General features: G+C 38.7%; 1 protein-coding gene and 1 long non-coding RNA gene across 3 annotated transcripts in view; one reads left to right on the forward strand and one right to left on the reverse strand.

Moving 5' to 3' along the window:
- The window catches only part of LOC116724585 (ephrin-A5b-like), an 89,188-nt gene that overhangs the window by 7,463 nt on the left and 58,949 nt on the right, over positions 1-22,776 (reverse strand). For both annotated transcript variants that reach the window (XM_032570358.1, XM_032570357.1), the window contains exon 2: positions 9,360-9,652. In XM_032570358.1, the coding sequence (XP_032426249.1) occupies positions 9,360-9,652 (293 nt within the window). The remainder of the gene's footprint in view (positions 1-9,359; positions 9,653-22,776) is intronic.
- On the forward strand, positions 12-21,360 carry LOC116724653 (uncharacterized). Its single transcript, XR_004340209.1, has 3 exons — positions 12-2,208; positions 6,440-6,443; positions 21,348-21,360. It is a non-coding gene; the product is annotated as an uncharacterized LOC116724653 (long non-coding RNA).

The following is a 22,776-nucleotide window of genomic DNA, read 5'->3' on the forward strand; positions in this document are numbered from 1 at the left end:
CTGCAGAAAACGTGACAGAACGTGACAACGTGTCGGAGCAGAACACTTCAGACACATTACCTCCACTTCCACATGTTAAAATACCCCCTGTGAACTAATCTGCAGCGGTGTGAGGACGAGAAATGTCATTAAAATGTCAGTCTAAATGTCACCGTCATTACTGCACTTGAACCTAATTCGACAAAAGACATAATGAACAATGAGGAATATAATAAAAAGAAGGTTTTTCAGCCTCTCAGGCATCAGCGCTGTGATTTCCAGATGAACCCATTATCCTGATTGTTACTCTTTGACTCCTCGACTCAGTTTATATTTAAAACAGTCATTTTTGAATTAAACGTATATAAAATAAATTCACTTGGACAGTAGCATTTCTGGGAATATTTATCCAGCGTAAATCCCCAACCGCCATATGATCAGTGTTTGTTGCCGCTACCTGGGTTTACATGAAACACGGCTTGCAACTTCTTTTAATACGTTTTATCTTCTCTTTTTGTGAATTATGTGTCTGTATTGGGTAGCGGCTGTGAAATTCACAGTTCTGCTGCATCAGAACAAGATATTTAACTTTTGCTGGGATGCTTAAAGTTATAGCTATAATTAGGAGAATAAAAGTCATAATTACCACAATAAAACTCATAATTTGTAGCATAAATGTCAATTACCAGAATAAGTCATAATTAGTAACCTAAAAGTGATAAATATCAGAATAAATGTCAGAACCTCGTTTGATTTTTCTAAATTATGGAGAAAAATTAGGTTTCTGCAATAACATAGTTATACAGGGAGTCATATTTAAAACATAATGTTTTTGAAAGTTTTCTAAACTACTAGGCTCACATTTTTTTTTACATTTCCCACTTTTTATGCTACAGAAAGTCATGAAAAAGCACCAGAATACCAAAATACATATGATAGCTTAACAAAGCCCCAGATTTGAAGGGCTTAACGCTGGAAACCCTCTTTCATAAAATCTCTTCACTCACTAAACCTACTTTTAGTCAAAAGCAGAGGAATGGACAATCTGACAAGGTCGATGGTTTCTCCATCAGAGGTATTCCACACTTATCCGTGTTTTTAAAACCCGACTGAAGAGCTTCATTGTGCTGTCGGCGCTCGCCGCTCGCCCTGATGTGAGTGTTTCAGCCTCCATATTTTATGTCAATGTCACCCTCATATTTCCAAGTCTAATTTGGCCAGGGGCAGTCATTCCTGCTGCTGTGTGGCGCGGCGTTACGCTCACCTGCAGAATCTCATTTCCTGTGTTTCCTGATGGCGAAAGGCAGAGATTAAAACCTTTTCTTCTGAATTAATTTTCCAAGTAGCCTGTGCTTTTGTCAACAGTGTTTTTAGCGTGAACTTATGCAGACATGTTACAATAACATGACCTCTTAACATTTTCTGCAAGTCAAGAGCAGAGATGGGTAGAGCAGCCTAAGATTGGACTGAAGTAAAAGTGGCACTACTTAAATTACTCAAGTAAAAGTAAAACGCAGCAGAAGACGGAAAAAGTATTCGGCAAAAAGTCTACTCAAGTACTGAGTGACGGATGAACTTATCAGTCATTTGATATTTAAAAATTACACAATCAGATGGACCAAAACATAAAGTTGAGTGTAAATTTAGTTATTTTAAAGACCAAAGTGAAAATAATTTGTATAGACCCTTTGCAGAGCGACGTCCTGCTGGAGGGAAAAAGTTGCTACCTGATGATGACTAGCATTGGTTTTAGCTGTTAAGTTGTCAATATAAAGTGCAAAATCTTAATATGTACGCCTGACAGAAAAGAAAAAGTGAAGCAGTGCTTTGCTACTAATTGTCAACACTATCACAACTAGACAACAAAGTCAAGATAAAGTCTTAGTTAAGAAAAAAATAGGGAGGCAGAGGGAAGCAGTTCAGTTACGCTAGCTTGACTATGACAACCTGAACATCTGATGTGGTGTGGAATTTGTTTGTGTTATGTTCAGTTAAAATATATATAAAAAAGTCCATCTAAACACCAACTCTGACAGATCATCAGTAGATTTTTTCCTTTTTTCTGTGGCGCACAGCACTAAATTAACAATACCGTCATTTTAAGAATCGCAATAAAATTACTCAAGTAAAAGTAAAAAGTACAGTGCAGTAAAAATACTCCAAAAGTATTTTTACCCAAAAAGGTTACTCAAGTAGATATAAGTAGTTACTACCCAGCTCTGGTCAAGAGTCTTAAACTCCACTGCCAGACAACCTTTAAGGCGTCTGGGTACTTTAGCGTTTGTACGTGCGTGTATGTCGGTTGTGGTTTCCCACGTATGCGCATCTGTTCGTAAACGTGTCTGCGGTTTGTTTCTCGCCAGCGGTAAATTCCTGAAAGAGGCAAACTGTGTCAGGGTTTCCACCGACTCGGCTCTTATTTCAAAAGACACTTTATTATCAGACGTGGAGTGAGGAGAGACAAAAATCCTCGCTAAACGTCGACACGAGAGGAACATTGGCCGGGACGGAAATGAACGAGAGAAGCGCTGTCAGTCCCAGCAGGGATCGAGTTTCTCCTCTGGATCAAAACCTGACACAGCCGACCTAACTAAACTGTCTCTTTCTTTTAAAGGCGCTCTCTCATCCAGGGTCCCCTGGCTGTCTCTTTGGGAATCTCCTGTAAAAACGCACATTACTCCATTTTTGTATGGAAGATCTGAATCAGTCAATTTTTCTATCTTCTATAAAATACAGGATGAGCTCTGGAGAGGAAATTCTGCTACAAATAAAAATGTTTATGTTAACATTTGTTCATTGCGTATTTTTGGTCTAGTTTCTCATGCAAATATCTTTATACACTTGAAATGAGACAAAATAAACTTATAATTAACTTTTCAGCAAGATATGTGAGCTTGTTTTAAGTCAATACTTCTGTAAAATTGATGAAAAAGTATTAGCTTAAATGTCAGATTATTTCACAAATAACAGAAAGAAATGTCTTGTTATAAGTGAAATAATCTGCCAGTGGAACTAGTACTGTTTCATCAATATTAAGCTATTGAAATTAAAGCAAATTTAAGATATATGTATATGACTCAATGGGTTTTGTATATATCATATAGCTTGTATGGTTTTTTAATTAATACTTTTTTATTGAGCCCCCAATATATATTTATAGCTTTGACAACTTTTTGCTAGATGCTAGCATTAGCAGGTAGAGCAAAGAAAACAAAGGAAAATAGCAGAATATATTAGAAAAGTCAGAAAATAAATTATTAAAAAAGTAGCACAGGAGAGAGAAGTAGCTCAGTTATGCTAGCTTGACTTTGACAACCTTAACATGTATATATGCTGTGGAATTTGGTGTTTCAGTTCAGTAAAGAAAATGGCGACCTACACACTGATTCTATCAGATTGTCAGTAAAGCAGGTATTTACATTAATAATCAATCTCTGCTGTGTTCAGATTTTCACTTATTAATAATCGCAAAATAAACATCTAGCCTGAAAACATAAAACTAACAGACTGAATGTTCTGTTGCTCTTTGCATTTGGGTATTTCTTGGTAATGAATCCTGACACGCTCAGTGGAGCTGTTGTCAGTCAGTTGCTATGGCAACAGGTCAGCGATAAAAGAAGAGTACGAGCGGTAAACTTGTTTTCTGCGTTATTTTTCCCTTCGCTGTGGCGCGGAGCACTAAATGATGGCTACATCTCCAGGTTTCATTTTGTTAACGGAAATGTTCTTCAACAGAAAGTAAAACCATCGTCCTGTTGCCCTGCAGCGTTGAGCACCAGTGCGTGAAATTTCCGGACGTATCAATAAAATGCAACTTGTCTATACAGGTTGCCACGGTAACAGGCTTTACATTATAATGCTAATTAATTCAGTGTTGACACAGTCCAAACGTGGAGCGTCTGTTGAAATTGTAACACACTAAGGTTGTTATTAAGCTTGGAAATAAATGGTTTGCAAAATTATTTGGTGAAACAAAAAAGAAACAAAGGCAGATTTAAATCCTGAGAAGGTTTTTATGTTCACAGTTTTAGCTTCATTAGTGGATCATTTTCTATTTTTCTAATAATTGTTATTCCCATGTTTCCCACCTCTCTGCTCTCCCCTCCCGGATTCCAACACTCTCACACCGACATCCGACCGTCTCTATTCCTCTTCCTCTCTCACTTCTGCCACCGAGGTCAGACTCTAGCTCTTCTGTCCTCCAGCGACGCGGCCTGTAACTCCAGCTCTGCCTGCAACTCTACACCGCTCTGCCGGTCGGGTCATTCGTGTTGCCGCCCCTCTCCATCACCGCGGCATGAAATTCCTGGTCACGCATTTCTACATGTTCAGTCATGTGCTGTCGCGCCTTATCGCGGATCAGACGACAGGATTTGGCGACTGTGGGGTGAATTAGAACGGATCCTGATATAAGCACCGGGTTTTTCTCCTTGTGATGATCAGGTTATCTCGGAGAACAAAGCCTTTTGTGTGTGTGGGGTTCGTCATTATCGATGTAGATCTGCGCCGACTGTACAGCGCCGGCGTTTGAAGCACAAAGGCTTTGCAGGGAGACAGTCTTCGCTCTCACACAGGGAGAGCCAGACTCTCAACTGTCTCCTCTGAAAATTGGATTTCTATCCCCTGAGATTAGGACGAGGCTTCCCCAGCTACACCGCGGCTCTCTTAGAAAAACACCAGACCACAAGGAGCTCATAGCTCACCGCTCGTTGTCATCCCGCTGACCTTTGACCTGCATGGACGGGCCGTAACGCTGAACCCACACCGGGTCGGCGTTCCCCCAGGTGTCTGTCTGGCAACAGGAAGACCCATCCCCGCCTTCCTGATGAGCAAATGAGCCTCAGCAGAGGACAAAGCGGCGCCTGTCTTCACTGAGACGTTTTGTTTTGTTTAAACAATGGTCAACATGCAGTTTGACGTTACTGCAGTGCCTCGGAAAAGTAATCTTAACCAGCATTTGTTGTAGAGAAGCTAAATTTCTGTAGACACTTTATTCAGCGTTAAAACTGATACTTAATCAACAATCAGAGCTTCAGGATTATCAGGTGTTTTTCCAATTGATGGTTCAGTATTTTCAGTTCGATTGGGGACCAAAATTGTGATATTAATTATATTTTCAGTTCTCTTTCTCACTGCAGTGAGTCAAACAAAACAAAACCTTTGAAAAACTTGTTTCCCTCCTCACCTGTGGGGGCGCTGCAGAAAGAACCACTGAAAAAAACGACATAAAAACTTCTGAAGACACTGAGTGCAACTTCCTTTTCCAGAAAATGTAAACACAGATAGAGTGGCGTCAGATTTTAGCGGTTGTAGGATTTATCTTTTGTCTTTATTGTAGCAGAAGTAAGAAATGCTGCCACCTGCAGGTGGGAGTCAGCATCACTTAAACCAAATGTTTTTATTAATTTTTGTCAAACTCGAAAAAATTTGTAGAATTGTTGATTTCTGCAATCATGCAATCACAAAAATCTGTATGACTGAGGGGGCAGATTAAGGGAAGATATGTAAACAAAGTAGTAACACACACAGGCCTGCCAGCGCCTCTGCGTGGCAAAGCATGTTCGGTTCCTCAACAAGGCACCGAAGTTTGAAAGAGCCCAAACCTTTCTGCAGAAACGCGCTATCAGAGGAACTGACTCTCGTTCCAACCTTGTAGCAAACACCTTACAGTGTCATGGCGGACATCTGTTGACTTTAAATGGATTTCTACGATTGTGTAATCACGAAGAAAAGCAAAGTAGTAACAGGCATAGGTCTGCCGGCGCCGCTATCTTGCTACTTCGCCCACAGTTGATGACATATGGTTGGTTTCCCACACTGGGCGTCAGCTCTCGAACCAATGTTGAGTCTTGCTTTAGGGACGCAAGTACCAGGAAAACTTTTAAAACCAACTGGCAGTACCTCAAAAGTCCCTTGAGAGAATCGGTCATAGGCTCCGTGACCAAATCCAGAAAACACATGTAGACCGGACAACCAACCCTTTGCAACTCCTTCTCCTGACTGAGCCAGAACCAGGCCAGAGTCCGCACCGCTCCCAATGAATCTGAGGTTTGGCAATCGGATTGAGCCTCCTTTCCAACATCCTACACTTTCCCTTTGGAGATGAGAAGTACACTCTGTGGTTAGTTGGTGGAGACTCTCCAATCAACCCTCCATGCAGCTTAAAACAGGTGTCAATCACGACAAAGACTCGATAATGTCCGTAAATAGGTAATGTAACCCAAGAGGGACGCTGCTTGTGTCGTCACCACTAATGAACAACTGTCGCCAAAGTCTTAAAGAACACAACCATCCAAAGGTTTCCTTGTTTCCGTGAAAAGGAACAAAGGGAAACTTGGACGTTACATTAGCTGTCGCCCACGATGGCAGGACTGAATGTTCTGACATTTTCCCAGAGGTATTTTGTCCTGGTTTCTAATCTCTTTCTGAGCTCACAAAAGATAAAACAAAGATCTTACAGATGAGTCACACATCTGAGTCAGCGCAAGTGGCCAAAAAACCGCCCAAAGGCAACCGGACCATCTCTGGGTCTCTCTCTCTCCTTAGACGATCAATCACCATCAAAGACAAAACGGGCCTCGCCTTCGCAGAACTCAGAGCCAGTTGGACAAATAAAGCTGAATTTAGAAAGCCACGAATTGACTTATGGAGTTCCAAGGAATTACGGCAACATCAACAATTCCCTGGAATGAGTCTAACGAGACCACAGCCTCTCTAAACAATGCAGCCGTACAAGGCGACTCTTGGGGATGTTTTATCTCCAAACATTGATCAACTGAGCAAAACAATTCATAAAACACCTTCACTGACCTTAAAGTTGGGCTGGCAGAGCGTAAACATAAAATCTACTCATTTTTTATTCCAGATTTAATTTCTAATTCTTTTTGTGAGTTTTATGGCAGACCATTAGGGCCAGACTGCTATATTTTTTGTTTAATTACAAGAATATAATCATATTAGTACAATAAAGATGGTTTTACCAGAACAACGTCATAAAATTAAGAGAAAAAGTTTTCTTCTAGAGTGATCTAATGCCAAACCTCACCAAAGTATAACTTAACAAGATGCTCAACATTCCTCAGTTTATTTTGCTGGGTGATAAATTGTCCCAGCAATTTTGGCAATAAACAATAATATTGTAGTTTTGAGACCATTTTAAAGCAACATAATGGTAACAACTTAATGATGATAACGAAAGAACAGATTCTCCGAGATCAAAACATTTTAAAATGTAAAGAACGTTAAACATTGGAACTGGAGGGTTTTTAAATATCCAAGAGAAATAACAGAAACAACAACTAAAGTGAAATTTGATGACTCTGTAAACAAAATTGTCCTTTAAAAAATTGGCTAGTTGACACCAAAGAACCAGACTGAAGATTTTTATCGTCCAACGTTTGATAGAACGAGAGATACACTGCAAAAACACTAAATCTTACCAAGTATTTTTTGTCTAGTTTTTAGTGCAAATATCTTTGTTCACTTGAAATAAAACAAAACTAACTTACAAGTAACCAGATAAAGGAACTTGTTTAAGGCAGTTATTCCTTAATATTGATGAAAATGTGCTGATTAAACTGGCAGAATATTTAACATTTTCCTCATTTTATAAATGAAATAATCTGCAAATAGAGCTAGTACTTTTTTGTCAATATTAAGAAATTATTTACTTCAAACAAGCTCTTATATTTTGCTGAAAAGTTACTTGTAAGTTAGTTTTGTCTTATTTTAAATGTCCTAGAAACTAGACTAAAAATACTTGGTAAGAATTTATGTTTTTGCAGTGCACCAGAGAAACAAAACATTATGCGTTTTAATTTATCATGCAATTAATGCGACAGGCTTTTCTGTTCTCATAAAGTTACTGCTTCACTTTCCTAATATTAGGATTTTATTTTGGTAATGTCATCGCTTTATTCTCACATTATTTTCTGTAATGTTACGACTTTATATTCATAATAAAACATTTTCCAGACTCGCTCTGGTCCTAGTAGTTTTATAGTTGACCTGAATTAAAAATCCAAACAAATAGAAGCTGTAAAACAAACAAGATGGCCGCCCTGGTTACACTGACATCCATATTCTCCAAAAGTGTAATTTTACTAGTGGATAAAATTGAATTTATCGCCCAACTCTAATTTAAAGAGACGTTTACGAAGCTTCAGCAGGTCAGCAGGGGGTACATGGATATAAAAACAACCTCCTCCTCCTCAAAGTATCTGGTTATCCCTGTTTTCCTCTGCGCTCTGGTGCCAAAACATCGCTGACTCGCTCCACTTTATTACGGGTTCCTGTTAAAACCCTTGAAGTCTCAGGCTGACCTCAGATGTCAGCCAAATATCTCCAAACCCTCCACTGTGTCTTATTTAGTCCAGCGCGTCTCTCCCTGCAGGGTGCTGACTTCACTTATGAAAACACGACTTCCCCGCTGCCTGTTTGGGTGAGTCTTCTCACGAGGGGCAGAAAGCTGAGCTGATTTCAACAATATCAGTCTCCTCATGTATGGAAGGTTAAAAAGGACAAAATTAAACTGATGATTTTCATGAGTGACTTTCACATAAATTTATGGTGTTTAATTCATTATTTGAATTGCATGTTATAATTTTCATTTTAATGTTTTAGTGACATATTTGAACATTTGATTAAACATTTATTTATTAAATTAATGATTTAAATTTGTCCCTTGTAACTTCACAGTTTTAAGATTCAGTTTTGTTGTGAAATTTCAATCTTCCTCCAAACTGCCGCCCAGAATGAAATCTTAGCTCCAGTTTCTAACTTGATTCATTATTTTCCAGTTTGTTTTGCTTTTGCATTAGCTGCTACTAATGGTGTTAGCTTCTGCTACTAGAGTTAGCTTCTGTGAATTGTGGTAGCTCTAGCAATTTATGTTAGATCTATTGTGTTAGCCCTAGCTAATGGTGCTAGTTCCTCCTAATGGTGATAGCTTTAGCTAATGGTGCTGGTTCCTGCTAATGGCGATAGCTTTAGCTAATAGTGTTAGTTCCTGTATATTGCATTAGCTCTTGCAAATTGTGTTAGCTCCTGCTAATGTTCGTATCTGCTACTAATGGTGTTAGTCTCTGCTAATGTTGTTAGCTCCTACTAAAGGAGATAGTCTCTGCTAATATAGTAAACACTAGATCACCAATGTTTGTTTCAACACACGTCTCTTGTATAACGACATGAAAACTTTAAGCTAACTGAAGTTGTCAGCTTTGAATTCTTGTGTTTTGTTTATAACATCTAGTTCATTATAATCTGCCCAAGTTTACTTCAAAAATCACCATTTTTCAAGTAATTTTGAGATTTTACGTATCACAAACAACTTTCAGGTAATTAGGAAGATCACAGGAACTTAAGCCAACATTTATACTCACAGATGTAATAATACTCTCTGCCGGGGCGAAACTCGAAGCCTAAGGAGAACGGAGTGAAGAGCTGGAACTTCTCGGAGAACTTGAGCGGCCCGTTGGGCGACAGAGGCCTGTTGCACTCCCAGCGCTTGAAGCCCTTGGCGGTGTGGTCGCAGGAGCTGTAGCCATCGTAGTTCACCATGTAGAGGACGTAGCGCTCGGCCCGATCGTCCGACACCGGGCTCGCGTAGTGCGGGCAGTAGACGTCAAGGTAGTCGTTGATGCAGACGTCGATGTGGTAATCACCCCGGTAAAATCTGGAGGGAAACAAACGACTTTTTTGAGTGTTTGATGTGGAAAATCAGCAGATTTAAAATGGACACTTGTTGGTTTTCAAGAGGTTTCCAAGCCTTTTGTTCCAGGAACAAACTTAACAAAAACCAAGCATGAAATATTCTACAGCATTTTCATTTGACCACTTCAGTCTTTTGTGCAATATTGGAAATACATTAAAAGATGCAAATAAGAAAATAAACATTTCATTGTCTAAAATGCAATAGCAACCATTAGTGAATTTGAACCGGTGTGAAGCTAAATGAGGAGTTTTAGGTAAAACATATTTATAGACAAATGTCTTTTTTATATTAAATACAATATATATATATATATATATATATATATATATATATATATATATATATATATATATATATATATATGTTTTGTGCAGTTGTGGCTTAATTGCTGTTCTAAATAAATAACTTTTTCTCAGCAATTGGTCAGTTTTTTGAGTCAACTGAAAGTCTACAAAACATTCAACAACAATTCAAAATCTAACAATATAGAATTTATCCACAAACATTATTTTTGGAAAAACTAATTGTGCTAAACATTTTCAAAGTTAGCAAACGTGCGAAAGGAAAATCTTCCTTAGCTAGCATTGCTAATAGTGCAAACTGCTAACAACAACAACGGTCTTTCAAAGAAAGCCCAATTTTTAGCCTGATTGGCCCAAACTGCTGACTGACCAGTCAAGAAATGTTTAAGGAATGTTATTATGTAAACGCCTACATTACAGCACAATCAGTCTGCTGTTTCAGCACCGCTAGCTATGCTAACCATACAAATTGCTAACTTAGGCCACTTGAAACAAACCGTTTTACAGCAACTGCATCAAAATAACTGATGGATACTCAGTAAATAAAGGCCAGAGTTCTCTTACATCCTCCTACGTTGCAGTTCTTAAAAACAAAGAACATTTACAAACACTAGAGATCAAGAATCTGAAGGTAAATCCTAATCAGTGCCTCTCCTGTAAACATCTTTCAGGAAATCCTCAAATTTCCTTTGGAGGAATACTTTAATTGTTTGGTTTGGGAGATTTCCTTGCTATTACAGGAGAACTCGAGGACATAAAGACATCAGAATGAAAGATGGGTAAAAACGCAGAACGTCTCGTTTTGTCAGTCTGAACCTGTAGCAATTACCTCCCAGCAGAAACCTTTGATGGTCTTCACTCGTCAGTCTTTAGCCATTTATCAATGCTGGCACTCAGCTGAGATGACTTATGCTGTGGCTGAAATTAAACTCCCCCAGCGTTACAGAGCTAATCCCCTGGTTAGGACGGGCCTTTAGCAGCTTTAGGAGGATCCCGCCGCAGACTGAGATTTTCATTAGCCACAGATGACAGCTCGATGTACGAACCCCAAACCCCCAACCTCTTGTTAAATCTGTGAGAAACATCCCCGTTCCCAAGCCTACAGACAGACTCTCCGCCTGCTGTTTACTGTAAACCGATCGGACAAGAGTCAGGGGGAGCGAGTTGCAACCACAGGATATGCCAGGTATTCATTCCTGAGGTGGAGTGATTGGAAACACAGATTCCCACCAGGGCAGGAGAAACTGAGGCCTTTCCAGAGCCTGAACTGTCCGTCGCTGCTAATGACCTGCGAACGTGTAACACCGACATACTGAGGATGTCTTCAATACTCCATCGACATGTTGGGCAGGAGGGAGTGGTGAGGCTCTTGTAGCTACAAGCTACAAGAATTTCTATTTAGTTACGAGATTATAGTCATATTAGCAGAATAAAGACACAATTTTACCAGAAGAACCTCTTAAAAGAAGAAGCTTCTAGAGTTATCAGGATCTGATGGTTAAAGCTCAGAGAGTTTTGGTTGTTTGCTCAATTGTTTCAAAGTCCTAATGCTGATGTGTTAGCTAATCTGTAAACCTGATACCAAAGTACAGAGGTGGATAAAATACCCAAAAATTATAAACAAGTAAGAGTAGCACCGCTTCAATGTGTTTTTACTCAAGTAAAAACACAACTGATGAAATTATCAAACATTTAATCTTTAAAAATTACATCATCAGATGGACCAGGCTTGGGTTGCTAGGTAACGGACGGAACTCCGTTGCGGTTGCTAGGTAACAAACAGATTATTTCACTTGTAACAAAGCATTTTACAATGGGTAATTATAAAATGGTTATTTCTGTTGAAATAATCTGACAACAGAACCAATACGTTTTCTGTCAATATTAAGAATTTATTTACTCCTGTTTCTTGCTGAAAAGTTCCTTATAGGTTAGTTTTGTCTTTTTTCAAGGGCACTAAAGTGTTTGCACAAGAAACTAGACTAAAATACTTGGTAGGATTTAGTGCTTTTGCAGTGTGAACAGCTTTAATTGATCTTCCTGCACTGAAAACACAGACAAAATGCTGACCACCCAGGTTTATTTCAGGTTTCAGAGCAGAGTGGAAACCTAATGAGTTGCTGGAGACTTGCTTTGAGACGCTTGTTAACATTTCTTCCACTGCAGACACAATACGGATGAATCCAAACGTCTCCGTCTGAGCCAGGTCACCGTGACTTTCACAAACTATTTCACACCTTTCTCCCACAGAGGGATTAGTCAAACACCTTCCCAATCCCGGCTAAGCTCAGGTGTTACTTCTGCGGCCGGCGTTGATTGGCAGCAGTTGACACAAACAAAGCGGAGGCCGACATCAACGTCTTAGTGCGGATAGCGGACAAAGCGGGATATCCTGATAGCCACCGCTTCAAGTCATAATATCAGCAAGCTCTGCTGAAACTGAGGCTGTCCAGAGCCAAAGCAGCCAGTGGGGGCGGAGGGAAAACAAGGGCTTGGGTTTCACATTTTACTGGGCTATAATTAGAGAGGGTTGGACCGGAGAACGGCCGAGGATGCTGAGAAACTTCCACTGGTTGGGTGGGGTGTTCCTCCTGATTACGAGCTTAAATGAGCCCCTGAGTCACCAACACAACTTCAGGAAAACATCTGAAATCTAGAGCTTAATCTTGGAAACTTTCTAGAAAGACATGGAAATTTCACAGTTTGAAAAGTCAAAATGTTCGAATTTTGAAACTGAAATTTTGAAGTGTTTTCTATAAAATGTATTTTTTGTGACTATAAAACTGAGACATTTCCACATCTTTTTCTAGAAGTTTTGGAGAAGCAAACATGGAAATTTCTGAGTTTGAAATGTGGAAAATTGCTAGAAAAAATGTTGAAAATTTTATATTAAATTTAGCAGAAAAAACATGGAAATTTTGGAGTTTAAAAATAAAACATTTTTATATTCTGATACTCAGAAATTTCCAAGGTTTACTCTAGAAAAATGGTTTTTTCTAGCAAATTTGAAACATTTCAAACTCAGAAACTTTCAATTTTAGTTTTTTTTCAAGCAAATATTCTAGAATAAAACTTGAAAAGTTTAGAGAGTCAAAAGTAGAACATTTCTGACGCAGAAATCTCCAAGTGTTTTCTAGAAATGTTGAGTTTTTCAAACTCAGAAATCTGAATGTTTGTTTTTCTACAAAATGTCTGAGATGAGCTCCAGCACATGAAGTAATCAAATACATTTTCATCAATATCAGGGAATTATTGACTTAAAACAAACTCCTGTATCTTATCATAGGTAACTTATGAGATAGTTTTGTCTTATTTCAATTGTACTAGGCTAAAATTACACTTGGTAAGATTTTGTGTTTTTGCAGTGCAGGAGAAGCAGATTTAAATAGTAAACTGTGACTGACAATTCTGAAAACAATATTTCTGGAACATATCAATGTAAGAATGTAAAGTAAATACACCCCCAAGCAGGGGGAAGGGACGCGGCCATGTTGCTTTTTCCAGCTGCATTCTAAGTTCAAATCTGATTGGAAAGTCCGTCTGAATCCCATCCACCTCTATAGCCACAACAGATCAATACAAATTACTGTAGGGCGCTGCAGAAATATCACCAGAGATCAGCCTGGGTGTTTATAGCAAACAGACTGAAAGATTTCACCTGGGAGAGACGGGAGAGGACGGCTGCAATGTGGCGAAATAAGGAAAACAAATAAAGCCGTCTTTTCATGGTGGTTTCTGCAGCCTAATGGTGTGAAATCCCCTCTGGATTTCACCAGTCAATACAGGTCAGCATGAAGGCTCACAATGCAAAGGATGCGCCGCTTCTTAACCAGCCTAACCCTCATATTTCCAGTTGATTCAACCTGGTAGGTGCACAACTTACCTCCCACACAGCACAGGATGCACTGTGTCAACATTTTAATTAAAGGCGCTCACTCTAAAAGTATGCCTCAGGATGATCCCTATCATTTTGTAGAGGCAAAATTAGAAAGCTGCTAACCACCATCTACCCACAACTCGGATTTCTAAAATAATTTAAAAAAAACCTGGTTAGAAATGGTGTCCCTCAGGGCCGAGTTGTTGGCCACATTACTTTTTAATATTTTACCTCTCTTCAAGTTAAAATTGGGCCAAGAAAAAATAATTAAACTTTTTTTAAATCAGAATCCTGACTTTCGTCTGACATGTAGAAAAAAATGTCTAAATTCTGAATTCAATATGAATAAAGTAAAGATTTTGACAATAAAAGTCAGAATTCTGAGAAAAAGTTAAAATTTTGGGTAAAAAAAGTCAGTATTTTTAGAATAAAGTCAGAATTTAAAAATTTAAGCAAAAATTTAGACAAGAAAACTCAGAATTCTGAGAAAAAGTCAAAATCCAGAGAAAAAGATTTCTAAAATTAAAATTCTGATAAAAAGGTCAGGGTTCTGAAAAATAACTAAAAATTTTGGGAAAAAAAGTTAGAATTCTGAAAATAATAATTCTAAACTTAGAGAAGAATTCTGAAATTAAAATAAAAATTTTGAGGAAAAAAGTAAAAAGGTCAAAATCTGGAGAAAAAGATTTTCATAAATCAAAGTCAGAAATCTTTTTTTCTCAGTGGACATAATCCTTAATGTAATTCTGACCCTAGTTTGACATCAGATGATTTCATTGATATTCCGCTAATGTTGAAAAAACACAATTTTGCAATTGTATTTCCATTAACTAAGAAACACAAATAAAATCAGACGTGTATCAGTTTCTTCACACCAAAAGCCATTAAAATCGCGCTGTGCCATAATCCTCCTACCACTTCCTGTTGTCTTCTTTGCTGTTTCCTCCAGTAGTAACATCCTGTTGTTGATCGCCTGACTTGTTTGTTTCAATTGCAGTTTTACTAAAAACACAAATTTCAAAACAGACGAAAAGAACCTCGACCAAGCGCAAAAACTTAATGGAAAAGGTGTTTTATTTTTAATTAGGTAAATGTATTTCCCTGATTGTGAGGTGAATAGAAACACAGCTTGTATGCTGAGTGTTTTTCCTCCTCCATCTTGTTTTTGTTTGAGCCGTGGAGCTCAGAGTCGGTTTGTCGGGTCCAGACGGTTCGGACGGCCTCCAGAGATCGAAAAGCACCAGCAGATGAGCAGCTGTTTGCCAGATGGAGATTTTTGAGTGGCACAAGTGAAATATTGAAAAGAACCAGAGCCATAAACATCCAGACCGACTCGAGACGTAAAGCAGCAGAAGACGTTTCTACAATCCCAGCCTTCTGCTTTCCTCCTTTAATCCCGTTTTCTCTGAAGAATTAATTCATTCTCCTCAGCTTTCTCTGTTTTTATTACAGGACAGATTTATTCCTCTATTTCTCCAAATTGCTTTGTTGTTGTAGGCATTTTATAGAATCATTAAGGCTTATTGAGACAATTTCACCAGTTGAGTTTTTCTCCTGAGCAGCGGGAGGTGAAGAGAATCGAAGCTTTTTATTAACGCAGGCGGGAAGAGTGATGAGCAATAAAAAAGAAGCATGCTCTAGCGGCTGAGAATCGGTGATGGATACGTCATAATGGGCCAAACGAAAGCCTCTAAATCCTGAATGCATTTGTCTTGGTGTTTAATCTTCCCTGATTGGATCAATTAGTCACTTTTGAGGAGCTAATCGATGAATCAGTAACCAGAGCTCTTAACAAAGCACACATCAAGGCTAATCCCTCTTTTCTGTCAGCTGCCCCCCAGACCTGTTTGCTTTCTTTGAGCCCCATCTGTTGTGTTTGTGGCCTGGAGCAGGTAAGGAAACTCAGAGAGGACATATCTTGTGTTTTACTTACTGCATCAGCTGCTTCATTTGATTTTCTGCGTGTTTCTTGTGCAAACCTACAACTCAGCCAGACGTCAAGCCTCTTTCTGGGAGACGTTGATGGAAACTCTTGGAACTGAGAGTAAAAGTGTTTTATTTCCCAACTTGAAATGCATGAAAATATTGTTTCACATTGTCTGAATGATGCCAGTAGTTACATTCCTCTCTGTATTTATGTTTATCTTCATCAGACCAAGATTCAAGATTACAACAAGGCCGGTAGAAACATAAAAGAGGCATAAGCTTGTTTCATTTCGTCAGTCTGCTGAATATGAATAATCGCAGGTTACAGAAAGAGAAAACAATAACATTTCAGAACTCCAGAGTAAAAAAAATGATAGAAAAAACTCAGAAAGTTTGAGATTTAAATTTTTGACTTTTGAAAGTCAGAAAACAAATATTTTTTTTACCAGTGGTGAGTCCAGCTTACCAAAAACTTATATTCACTAACCACTAATAGCCAAAACAAGAGTCTCATATTAAACAAATTAGCAGAAGCTAATGCTAAATTGCTAAACACATTAAAACAATTAGTAGAAACTAAGGCTAAACCATTAAGTGCATAAAGAATTAGCTGAAGATTACACTAAACCACTAATGACATAAAATTATCGGCAGAAGCTAATGCTAAACAACTAACATCTAAAAAATTTGAAGAAGCTAACACTAAACTGCTAAACACATAAAAATTAGCTGGAGAGAACTCTAAACCACTAATCACCTAAAATAATTTGAATAAAATAAAGTAATGGTAAACCCCAAAACACTAAATTAAAAAGTGTGCAGAAGCTAATGCTAACCATTAAGTCTCTCAGTCTGTCATTATCTCATCTCCAACAACAAACAACAAACTCCTCAGTTTCTGATTTTAATACATATTATTACTATAAAGTTTTATAAACAGGATGACCAAAGTCAAAAACATTTGATGTGACATAAACTTCATCCAGGTGATGAAAAAGGTGAAACTTTTTAATAATTGATTAAAAGGCTAAAAAACGGCGGCCATATTGAAATTCAAGTAGATTCTTTTTATGCTCGTCTCGACTTGAAATATTTTTTACAGCAATTTGCTGCATTAAAACAGGCAAAGAGAAAATAATACAAGACGTAATGGTGGGTGCAATCTGAAAAGACGGATAGAGATGAAAAGAAACGATGACGATGAAAAACGGTGAAGGCCTCATGGGAGGAGAGCAGAAAGACATGAAAAGGAGAGCAAAGATAATTTGTAAGAAGATGAATGTTGACAAAACAAGGGAGCAGAGGAAGGTAAGAGGGAGGCGGAGAGCAGCAGAAAGCCTCCCCGTTGTTTTCCTCCCGGTCTCCTGGGTCAGGACAGGGGCAACGTCTCTGGGTAATTCAACATACAGCGATATCAGAGGAGATTTATCTACGGAGGACCAAAACTGACATAATTTTTAAAAAAGCAGAAATATGTAATTTTTGTTTTCCCTTTTTCTCATACATGCCTTTTCATCAAAAAATATACATTTTGTTTTTCCTTCTCCAAAAAATATATTTTCTGACAAAAACACATGATCAGCATCACTAAACAGGAAACAAACCAACAAATCCAGAAATACACAAACTATAACTGCACTTCCACATCACTGCCTGTAGGAGGAGCCGTGGAAAACAAGACAGTCTGGTCGTCTCATTGCTCTCCACCTGTCCCATCATTCACAACTCTGCACCAGCGGGAAGTTCAACTCATTACAACTTAACTGGATAATTACACACACACACACACACACACACGCACACACACACACCTGCGCGCGCACACACACACACTGCGTCAGCCAGAGGGCCCGGTTGGACCGGCTGGGCGCTGACAGCCAACCGGAGCCTGTGAACTGCCGACAGTTGTCTGAGTCTTTGCTGGGAACAAAACCAGAGGAGGTGAATAATTGGGCTCAGATTAAAAACACATTTGGGCTCGTGGGAAGACATCCGAGATGGTTGAAAACACAACAAGAGGCGGGAAAATGGAAGCATCCTGGTGGTCCTGACCGCCTAAAATCACCAACAGCAACTTCAAGAGACCAGAGACACAGATGTTTCAGTGTGCAACTAAAGACAAAAGCCCATAACGTTCAAGTAATCAAATCCAGAATGCTAATGAAGTAAAACCCAATCCCACTGGCCAAAGAGCTGGACATCAAGCTGCAAACAAAACAATATGATTGGACATTAAACTCTGTCAGCAAAAAAAGTCAACTAGGGTTTAGGTAAACTGTAAAAATAAGTCTCCAACAACACAGAGAAAAAAGCTAGATTTGTCATTAATTGAACCCCGTATTAGGCAAAGGATAACTTTAAAAAGAGACGCAATGTTTCCTTAAATTAGTGCTATTATAGAGTGAGAACAGTTTGGGACTAAGACTAGAGCCTTGAGGTCCAGAAGAGACCTGGAGACACTCCAGAGAAGCGGTGGCATCCTGTCGTCGTCAGGTCTCCATAGCAACCATTTGACGATTTGTGTAACTGTGTTTCCATCAACCTTACAATTGTGCAAATTACAAAAATAAATATGCTTATTGAAAACATGACAATTTCGGAAAAAAAACTCGCTATAAGTTTTTTGCGTTAGGAGGAGACGGTTTTAAAATGACCTTTTTCAGTCAAAACTGCAATGGAAACAAGTTTTTCGCGTTACACGCGTCACATGAGCAACAACAGGAAGTTACTACTGGCAGAAACGACGAAGACAATGTCGGCACCTTTGCACACGCCAAGTTAGAAAAAAAAACACACATTATTTTTGCTGAAAAGTTTTTCCGCCATATTGAAGTTAGTTTATTTGGTCAAAACTGCAACGGATCATATAAGACACATGATCAACAACAGGAAGTTACTGCTGGCAGAAATGCCAAAGAAGACAACAACAGGAAGGAGGACAACAGAGCGACATGATTTTTAACATGTGAATAAATTTATTCACATTGCGTTTCTTATTTAACAGAAACAATGCAACTGAAACTGTGTTTTGACATATCAACAGTTTTTAACAGAAACTCATGTGAATTGCCAATTTATGTTTTTTGTGTTTAATGGAAACGCAGCTTTTAATGTCAGAAAAACAATTTTTCTGTAAAGTTTTGTTTTTGCAGTGTAGCTGCTGTTATCATCTGATCTGACCCGTCCAAATGAATATTTCACAAACTGACCGAGACAAGTGGAAGAAAGCAGCAGGTTAATTACTGACAGGGTCGTTCAAGGTCAGAGGTCAGAGGAGTTTAGCGTCAGTCATGTGTTAGGCAAACAGCAGCGCTCCGTCGCTCGGACCCACAGGGAACCGAACGCGGCTGTTTGGGTTGAGATTACAGCAAAGGAAAGAGAAATGTCGTCAAAACTCGTCGCCAGAATCAATCGGAGTTAATTTCTCGACAGATTCAGTTTGAAAATGTGACGAAAACAGAAACTGAAGCTGCTGAAAACACAGACAGAGTTAAACTGATGGGAGGATTTAAGCAAAGATTCAACAAGAAATGCAAACTATTCCTGATGCGTCACTGATGCAAGAAGAAAAGGAAGAAAGGATTGAAGGAAGGACAACATCCGGACCTTCCTCGTCACTGAGGGCTTGTTCTGGGCGTTTTGCTGCCGAGCCCGTCTCCATGGCAACAGAATCAGTCCTGGACTCCAACCTTGCTGCCTTGCTCAATCACAACTCACCGCTCAGTTTTATCATTTAAATATTTCCGAGCAAACGTCTCGACCAATCAGATCGCTCCTCGGTCAGACTCTGAACCCGATCATCATCATCATCATCATCACTGAGCTGATTATCTTCCTCCGCTTCGTATCGATCCGACACCTTAGACTCTGAGATGAGGTCAGAGGTCACTGACAGCCAATTATTCAGCCTGAGAGCCGGTGTTTGGTCAGAGTCTGAGCCTGGCAGACGGCCTGACCTCGACCTCGATGATGAAGCTGCCTTCATCATCTGGGATCTTATTGACCCACTTTTATTAGAAATTTGGTTTTTAATTAAACATTTGGGTTTTCCCACGTTTTGGATCATTAAAAAACCCTCAATAGAAACGATTATTCACAATTAATTGATTATTTAAATAATCACCAACTAATTTAGTAATCAGTTAATTAACTGAAATATTCCAGACTGAAAAAAACATATTCAGGGTAGAAATTAAACCAAAACTGTTCAAATTGTTTGCATTTAAAATAAAAACACGTTTGTCTGTAAAGGACAGTTTTAGCTTCGCCTGGTTGAAATTTGCTAAAGGAAAATTATTTTGTTTAATTTGAGGCAGTAAAATGTTTATTTCTTAATTTTAAAAAATAAACTTTGCAGTCCTTTCCAAAATCTAAAGCGCTTATTTACTTGGATGTTTCGTAAACTTTCAGTTCAACATCTGTTGAAATTTTGGTAAATTTTTTAGCGTGCTAGCACTTTTGCTAATTTTTAAAACATGTGGCGCACTTAGCTTCCCTTAAAATAATTTTTCAGCATCAACTCTAATGCGCTAATTTACTTGGTAGTTTTGTAAGTTGTCAGTTAATTAAAGTTGTCAAAGTTTTTGTTTTGTTTAGCACTTTAGTGTCTTTGCTAACTTTTAGCATTTGGCACACTTAGCTTCCCGTAGGCAGTAATTTAAATTTTCAGTTGAATAAATTTCGACATCTGTCTTGAAGTTTTGATTGAAGTTAGCCACTTGGCGCTACAGCACTAGCTTTTAAATAACATGTTGCTGTAGCGCGTTAGCATTAGCGTAATTGATGTTTCTGATGAGTGCTTCAGGGTTAGCGCAGCTAACGTTTTAGTTAGCTTCTCCTACCATTGAATAGATGCAATTTACACAACAGAAACTGTTTTGGGGAAGTTCAAACTAAAATATGTTCTAGCTAACGTCTGCTAATTTAGTTTAAAGTCTGATTAATTTAAAAAGTAAAGTGAACATCAAGTTCTTTAGTTACATTAATACTATATGACATGTTGTTGTGAATCCAGTGACTCTGTTGGGTTAATGTAGAGTCAGAACCAGCTAATAAACCTTTGGCATCAGTTCTTTCTGCATCGTTTTATCTTCCTTACGTAAGAATGCAGCAGATTTGTTTCCACGCCGCTGAGCCTCATTGTTCCTCCCGTCTGCAGGCGGCTGATGGCGAACCAGAGCTCAGGCTTCTGCTCTGCCGCCGAGTCGAACAGGAGAAACTGGACACAGATGCAAACCGTCTGTGCATTCAGGATGAAACCGCAGCAGATTTCACCCAGTGTCTGCTTTTATTAAACTAACTTCCATAAAACCAGTTTTAGCATCAACTGCTCCCAGAGGGACGCAGAGGTCTGTTAATAGCTGGATTATCTTCACTCCCTGTTCCCAGGGCTCCAGGATAATAATCTGAGCATCATCTGGTAATCCCAACCATCTTCCAAATGGATTTCACTTAATTCAACACAAACTCAACTGAATTGGCACCAAGTTATGATAATAAAACATTTCTAAAATGTTGCTTCATTAAAGCTGCTCTGACTGTAGTTGTGGAGAATGCTCTTATAGTCACATGTTCTTTGGTCTTTCCCATTTTGAATCGTGTTTTGACAGGAAACAGGAAGTGACGGTTTAAAGAAACATTGGAGATTTAGTTAAAAGTAATCTCTTTATCCCTGCTAAATAAATGTACTTAAATATACACATTTAAAAATATATACAAGAATAAAGCTGTAATAATATAAGAATAAAGTTGTGATGAGAACAAAGTCATAACATTTTGAGAAAATGGCCGTTTTATCAGAGTAAAGTCATAATATTATGATAATAAAGTAGAATTATTGCAATAATAAAGTCATAATCTGAGGTTAAAATAGCTATAATGTGAGAATAAAGTCATTTTACGAGAACAAATTTGGAATAGTGTGTGAAAAAAGTAAATATTATAAGAATAAAGTTTCAATAATACAAGAATAAAGTCAATATTACGAGAGCAAAGTCAAAATGATGCAAGAATAACAGAACTATTTTATGAAAACTTAAAATATAATTAAAACCTAAAAAATGAGGAAAGTTCAGAATCTTGTGAAGTTATATTTTGGTTTCAGTTTTACAAATACAGGAGTACTTTATATTAATTTACTGTAATATTTCTCTTAACACACCAGAATTTAATTATTATCAATCGCAGGATTTTGAAACGATTACGGAGAACAAACTTTCTGAGCAGGTCAGGCCAGATCCTGATGACTGTATCAAAGATTTTCTCATTAAAACAACTTTTTTCTTGTAATTTTACGACTTTATTTTGGTCACATTGTGTCTTTATTCTGCTAATTTTATGACTTTATTCTCAAAATGTTCACAGTTTGTGTTTAATGTGTAAAACGTTGCCGTTCGTGTTGGTGGGTAAAAACCTGACTCGTCCATCTCTTGCTTTTAGGAACATTTGTGTCAACATTAAATATTTACCAAAGGAAAAAGTAAAATAAATCTATTAGGAAATCAGTTTTTTTAAAACCAATAATTGGTTTTGACTCTTCGACTTTATTCTAAAAACATAAACTTTGGCTCCTAAGAGGAGCAGGAAGACTCGGAGACCCAGATGTTTCAGCAGCAGGAAGGCCCCACCTGAAGCGTGTTTGGCTAACACGGCCCCGCAGAGCCCAAAGTCTGACCTTTGACCTCCATCCCCGGGGGCGAGCCGGCCCCCCCGCGCGGCCCTATCGCTTTACTGGACCCCGGGGAGCCGCAGCCCCGCGCGCCCGGGGCCGCCGCACTCTGAACTCCGAAAAACCGGGGGCAGAGAGGAACCCACAACGTCTGGACTCAATCACCGGCTGTGACAAAGCAGAGAGGCTTTCACACACACACACGCGCACACCCACCCACGCCCACACACACACACACCCCCACACACACACACACACACACACGTGCACACACACTTATCCACTAGTGAGGTCTCCCACACACCTACAGGCG

This window comes from Xiphophorus hellerii, chromosome 8 (genome assembly GCF_003331165.1).
Source record: "Xiphophorus hellerii strain 12219 chromosome 8, Xiphophorus_hellerii-4.1, whole genome shotgun sequence".
NCBI lineage: Eukaryota > Metazoa > Chordata > Actinopteri > Cyprinodontiformes > Poeciliidae > Xiphophorus > Xiphophorus hellerii.